We start from the raw sequence: 6445 nt of genomic DNA on the forward strand, positions 1-6445 counted from the left end.
CTGCTGGTGAATTTCATGACTCATAGTGGCTAAAGCACTTGACTGCTCACCAGAAGGCTGGCGGTTCAAACCCACCAGCCACTCCTCGGAAGGAAGGTTGGGCAATCCTACTTCCGTAGTGATACTGCCTCGGAAACCCAAGGAGGGGTCGCTATGAGTCGGGGCCGACTCGACGGCACATAACAACAACAACAACATTTTAGAGGTGTAGTAATTTCCACAAATTTAGTATTTAACTGAAGAAAATCTGACCCAAACTGGGTATACTGTCTTTGTAACTATGTCACCCATTTACCTTGAAAGATTGCTTTTGTAGGTTTAAGGTCAGCCCTAGAATCAACAGATCAAATAATAAAATACCAAAGCATTTTCAATTTGGAATTCTGCCACCTTTATCTCCTCTGTAACATTCCATATTATACAGTATTCCACAGTGTCTACCCTGAGACACTGTGCTAAGCACCAGTGAAAGAGAGAAGCCCCAGACCTTGCTTTCAAGAAACTTACCCTCTGTTTAAAGAGATAAAAAAACATATATATATATAAATAACAAGAGGATATTCTAAGTGCTTTCAGTTTCAAACTGGACAGAGTAAAAAGTGGAAAGGTAACAGCACTTCAGGAACTTTGAATCCACTTCAAACATTAAAGGCAATGGGCCAAATATGAATGTGTATTCAGTCTAGATGCAGGTTAGCATGATAGTCGAAGGTGTCCTCTTCCATGGATCTGGACCCAAGAAGTCCTCTTATCGCCCCAGAAATAATGATTAGAGATCCTCCAGGTCAGTTAAATCCACAGCCACTTTCAAGAACAGGGTGTCATCCTTAACGTAGGTGTTCTTGGCACTCTCCAGTGTGGAATGAGCCACGAAGCGGGGACAGCCAGATGCAATGTTCATTTCCCCATCAGGTCTTTTAAAGCTGCTGCTATTGGGGTCAGCCTTGAAGGTCTCCATAATGTGGTTCTTTTTGCCACTCTGGTCCAAAAGCATCAGGGTCACCCTCTGCTTGAATGGCCACTGCAATAGTGAATCAAACTCCCCTCGCATCACCACAAAGTATAGTGACAGGTGCGTCCCCTTCCCAGACCCGTCCCCATTCAGGTAAGCTCTAGCGCAGAGCCGGTAGCCACACCGGCTGGTGTAGAAGGGCTGGCTGAAGATGGAGACCGTGTGCCCGTCCACTGCCTCCCTCTTCTTCATCTTGTAGTCTGTCACCTTCCAGATGAGCTTCCCATTATAGCATGCACCCTCAAGCAGTTTAAATCGCTCTTCATTTTTATTCAGCTGTGCTTTATGAATATTAATGTGGGCATCATGTTTATTAGTCTGCCCTTCCAAAACAACTGCAAGGAGAAAAAACAAAAAAGATTCCATAGGACTAAGAGTTGTCTTTGGGATTTTTCCCAAATAGAATTTTATCTACAATTCTGACATTGTGAAGATCAACTGAATCCAAAGTCCACAAATGGACCATTGCTGTTAATAATACTAACTCAGTGGACTTCATGTCTTGACAAATATGGCACCAAAAAGCCCTGAAGGTACACCGTTAGAGTAAAGCTTGTGACTGAATGAACATGCGTGGTGAGCCCCAGCTTTCTAATTAGATTGCTTTTAAACAACCAAACCCTTGCATATTTTTCCATACTTTAAAAAAAGTTCCTACCACATCTTCTCTCAGTACTCTCATTATTTTCCATTCTCCTTAAAAACCACCACTGGCCCACTTCCACCCCTTGCCTGTTTCTACAGCCTCCCACTCATGGGCCTCCCTCAATCTTACCTAAGTGGACAGAATCTCATGCTGTTCTCTTCCAGGGACACTAGCATCTGCCACAGTTTATCCTGGACAGCAAAGGCTTGCCATTTTCCCAGATGTTTGCTTGTTTTGCAAACACATGTAAACAAAGCCACCCAAAGAGAAGTAAAACATCAAGACATACCTAATTTTTGATCATTGGTTTCTAGCAGGGTAATTTTCTGTTTAATTGTATCAATTGCTTCTACCAAAGGCCTCAGGTCGAGTTTATTTTGTTGCTGGTTAGCCGCTTGTAATAACTGACACACTTGTGCTTCTAGCCAAGCAGATTTGTCAATGTGACTGGCAAGAGCCTTTTGGTACAAAATAGATCATAATGTTTAAAAAAGTAAATAAATAAAGGTCATTAATGCTTTAACACTTCATTGAGATTAATTTTTTCAACTCAAATATTTCACATGAAAAATACACAGTCCAGAAGAGAACATTCAATGGGGACCACTGAGGGTTCAACCATCTACTAATCTTTCTATCCTGTCCCAGCTCCTGTTCCAAATCTTTTAACTTTTCTTCACCTGAAATTTACTCTTCTTTCATTGTCTCTACTTGGTTCTCTAGGAGCTCTCTCTGGTGGCGCAGTGCCTAAAGCACTTGACTGCTAACCAGAAGGCTGGCAGTTCAAACCCATCAGCAACTCCTTGGAAGGAAGGAGTATATATGTATGTATCTACATATATACATACATACACATACACATACATATGTAAATGTTCTGATACCCACCCACAACCATCAAGTCGATTCCAACTCATAGTGACCCTATTGGACAGAGTAGAACTGCCTCATGGGATTTCCAATGCTGTAACTTTTTACAACTGCAGACTGCCACATCTTTGTCCTGCAGAAGACTGGTGGGATCAAACTGCTAACATTTTGGTTAGCAGCCGAATGTCTTAACCAGTGCACGACCAGAGCTCCTTAATGTTGGAAATTATATAGTTTAGATTTCCCTGGGATAATCCAAATTTCAAATATATTGCTCATACCACATATCTTGAAATCCTTTTCATTAGGAATTCATTTGTGATTCTTTAACACTCATGGTTTGAAAAAGTAATTTTTTCCTCTACTTTAGTGATGTTTAAAGCATATTTCTTCCCAAGGGAATGAATAGTTTCACTTTGTTGACTATAAAATGCAGAACTACAGATGCTCACAATGAATCTGAAACCAAGAGACTAATATTAGCCTATGTTCATTAAAACCCTCATTGCTATAGATTATATAAAGGTATATATAAAGGTAGGGAGCTCTGGTAGCATAGTGCCTAAGGCACTTGACTGCTAACCAGATGGCTGGTGGTTCAAAACCACCAGGTGCTCCATGGAAGGAAGATGGGGCAATCTATTTCCATAGTGATACTGCCTCAGAAACCCAAGGAGGGGTCGCTATGAGTCGGGTCCAACTCGATGGCACATAACAACAACAACAATAACAACAGTGGTAAAGGGATATAACATATGAAGCTTACTCCCAAATGTTCAGAAAGAACACACACACACACACACACATATGGAGAGAGAAAGAAGGAGAGGAAAATGGGACAAAATGTTGACAATGGGTGACTCTGGATGGAGGGTAAACAGATATTCTTTGCACTATTCTTATTCTGTACATTTGAAATCACTTCTATATAAAAACTTAAAAGTAAAGCCTCACTGTGAATTGAAAGTTACATTTTGTCTTTCATTGGAAAGGCCATTTCTCACCTGGATGTTTGATAGCAATTTTCCATTTTTGCCAAACAACTGTGAAAACTGCTTAAACTCCTTTTCAAATTTCTTAACAGTTTCTGCTAGCTGCTGGATTTTACTGTCTTTCCGTTCTAGGCTCTTATGTAAATCAGAAATCTAGTAACAAGAATGTGAATGGGGAAAAATGAGGTCATTTATATGCATGCATATACAATAATTTAAATATCTTCCCTGCCCCCCCAGGTACCAGCTGGACAAGTCCACCTCATAGTGACCCTATAGGACAGAGTGGAACTGCCCCATAGGTTGTAGTCTTTATAGGAGCAAACTGCCAAATCTTTCTCCTGTGGAGTGGCTGGTGGGTTCAAACCTCTGACCTTTCAGTTAGAAAGCAAGTGCTTAATCACTGTGCTACCAGGGCTCTAATTTAAATATAGCTCTTGGGAAATACAAGCAAGAAGGTGTTTATACAAAATATATATATAAATTTAATATTATTAGGGAAATGATAGCTAACCCAGTAATAATTAGGCAAAACATATATATATATATATATATATATATATATATATATATATATATACAATATATATATACATACACATACATACATATTTCTAGGAACATGTTTATAGGTAGAAACCAAAAAATCCAAACTTATTGCCATTGAGTTGATTCAGACTCTTAACGACCCATTATAGAAGTAGATTGCCCCATCTTCCTTCCATGGAGCACCTGGTGGTTTTGAACCATCAACCTCCTGGTTAGCAGTCAAATGCCTTAGGCATTGTGTCACCAGAGCTTTCTATATAATTCTAGGAAAATATTTGCTGGTGGTTTCAGAAAACCAGATTCACAGAATTTCTCATCAGTCTTTTCTATACCTAACCTGTGATAATGGTTCATCTAATGATGGTGACATCACTTGACTGTATTTACTGAACTGGTTCTCTTCACTTGTATGCATTTATTAAAGAACCACAGAGTACTGAGCACTATACCACACAAGATGCTATATGCAGAATACCAACAATACTAATAATACCTAAAATTTGCTGAATATCTACCATACCTTCATACTCATTAGCTCTTTTAACCCTGAAAAAACCCCATGAGGTCAGCACCATCCTCTTAAACCCATTGTGATGAATGTGGAAATGGAGGCAGAGAGTTTAAGTATCCTGCCCAGATCACAGCTCATAAGTGGTAGGCAAAACATACTACTCAAGATTTGTGACCTCTTTGAAAGAATCAACCAGAAATTTACAAGTGATCCTAGTTGACTCCTCTCTCCTCTCCATATTCAATCAATCAGCCATCTGCAACCTAACTCCTACAATAACTACCACTACTACTAATAAACCTCAAATCCATTTGCTTCATCTCATTCTGGTACTAGTTTCAGCCTTCATCACTTCTCTCCTGCGATATTATAATAGCTTCCTTCCTAAGTAGTCCCAGGCTACATCCAATCCCCTCTGCATACACAAACAGCAGAAGGTAAGCTCTGTATGAGTTGGGACCAGCATGGACTTCAGTGTCCACTGCTGTAATCTCAGCAACTAGACTGGTGCCTGACACCAGCAGGTGCTGCATAATTATCTATTGAATGAGTGAATGCATGCACTCACTCGTGCCTTTAGTGTTTTAGGTGCCATTGAGTCAGCTCTGACTCATAGTGACGCTATGTGAAACAGAACACAACACTGCCCAGTCCTGCACCATCCTCACAATCCTTGCTATGCTTCAGCCCATTGTTGGAGCCACTGTGTCAATCCATCTCGTTGAGGGTCTTCCCCTTTTTCACTGACCCTCCATTTTACCAAGCATGATAGCCTTTCTCCAGGCCTTTAGTCTTGCTCTCTCCTCCAATTCAGATTCATATATTGTGTCCAGGCTAATATTAAGTGATAAACCTGGTTAGGTCACTTTCCTACTTAAATGTCTCCAATGGCTTTCTTCTGCAGGCCATGCAGGGCCCTACATGATCTGCCTGCCAATTCTCTGTTGTATGTCCATTCCCATCCCATCTGCACATTGCCCAGCAAGACTAAACAACTTCTATCTCCCTTCAGGTCCTGCTCTCTCAGATGCGTTCCTCCTTCATCTAGAAATTCCCACCCTTTAAGTCTCTACCCAAGGGCACATCGTGTCAGAAACATTTCCTTACTAGAACCATCACCAAGGAGCTCTGGTGGCACAGTGATTAAGGCATGTGCCAGCTACCTTAAGGGTCAGTGGTTTAAATCCACCAGCTGCTCTGAAGAAGACAGATGAAGTAGTCTGCTTCCATGAAGATTTACAGCCTTGGAAACCCTTTGGGGAAGCGCTACTCTGTCCTGTAGGGTCACTAGGAGTTGGAATCAACTCAGTGGTAGTAGGTTTTTCAGGCTACTTCTTAAGTTCCATGACATCCTGTCCATAAAAAATCCCACTGCCATCAAGTCAGTTCCAACTCCTAGTGACCCTACAGGACAGAGTAGAACTGCCCCCAAAAGGTTTCCAAGGCTGCAAATCAGAAAGACTGCCACATCTTGCAGAGTGGCTAGTGGGTTAAACCTCTAATTTCTCAGTTAGCAGCCAAGTGCTTAACCACTGTGCCACCAGGGCTCATTATCCTGTCCATAACTTGTGTATAACTTACCCCTATTAGTCTCATAACTTGCTCTTTTTTGGGGGGTGCTCTGTTTTCTCTACTAAACTGTTTTTTGAGGCTATAGCCAGGTTCCATCTCACCTACTCTGGTCATGCTGTCAGAAAGGACCAGTGCCTGGAGAAATATATCATGGTTGTAAAATAGAGGGTCAGTGAAAAAGGGGAAGACTTTCTTTCTCTTTTTTTATTTATTGTGATTTGGGTGAAGATTTACAGAGCAAATTCACTTTCCATACAGCAGTTCACATATACTTTGTCTCATGTCATTGACCA

General features: G+C 41.0%; 1 protein-coding gene across 1 annotated transcript in view; it reads right to left on the minus strand.

The window, feature by feature from the left end:
• Positions 1–769: 769 nt before the first annotated feature.
• TRAF5 (TNF receptor associated factor 5) overlaps positions 770–6445 on the minus strand; it is a 27924-nt gene continuing 22248 nt past the window's right edge. The window contains exons 8-10 of the mRNA XM_007952884.2: positions 3533–3673; positions 1948–2116; positions 770–1347 (exon numbers count right to left, since the gene is read on the minus strand). Of these exons, the coding sequence (XP_007951075.1) occupies positions 770–1347; positions 1948–2116; positions 3533–3673 (888 nt within the window). The remainder of the gene's footprint in view (positions 1348–1947; positions 2117–3532; positions 3674–6445) is intronic.

Source organism: Orycteropus afer, unplaced genomic scaffold (genome assembly GCF_000298275.1).
Source record: "Orycteropus afer afer isolate SDZICR_OR568_19922 unplaced genomic scaffold, OryAfe1.0 scaffold00013, whole genome shotgun sequence".
Lineage (NCBI taxonomy): Eukaryota > Metazoa > Chordata > Mammalia > Tubulidentata > Orycteropodidae > Orycteropus > Orycteropus afer.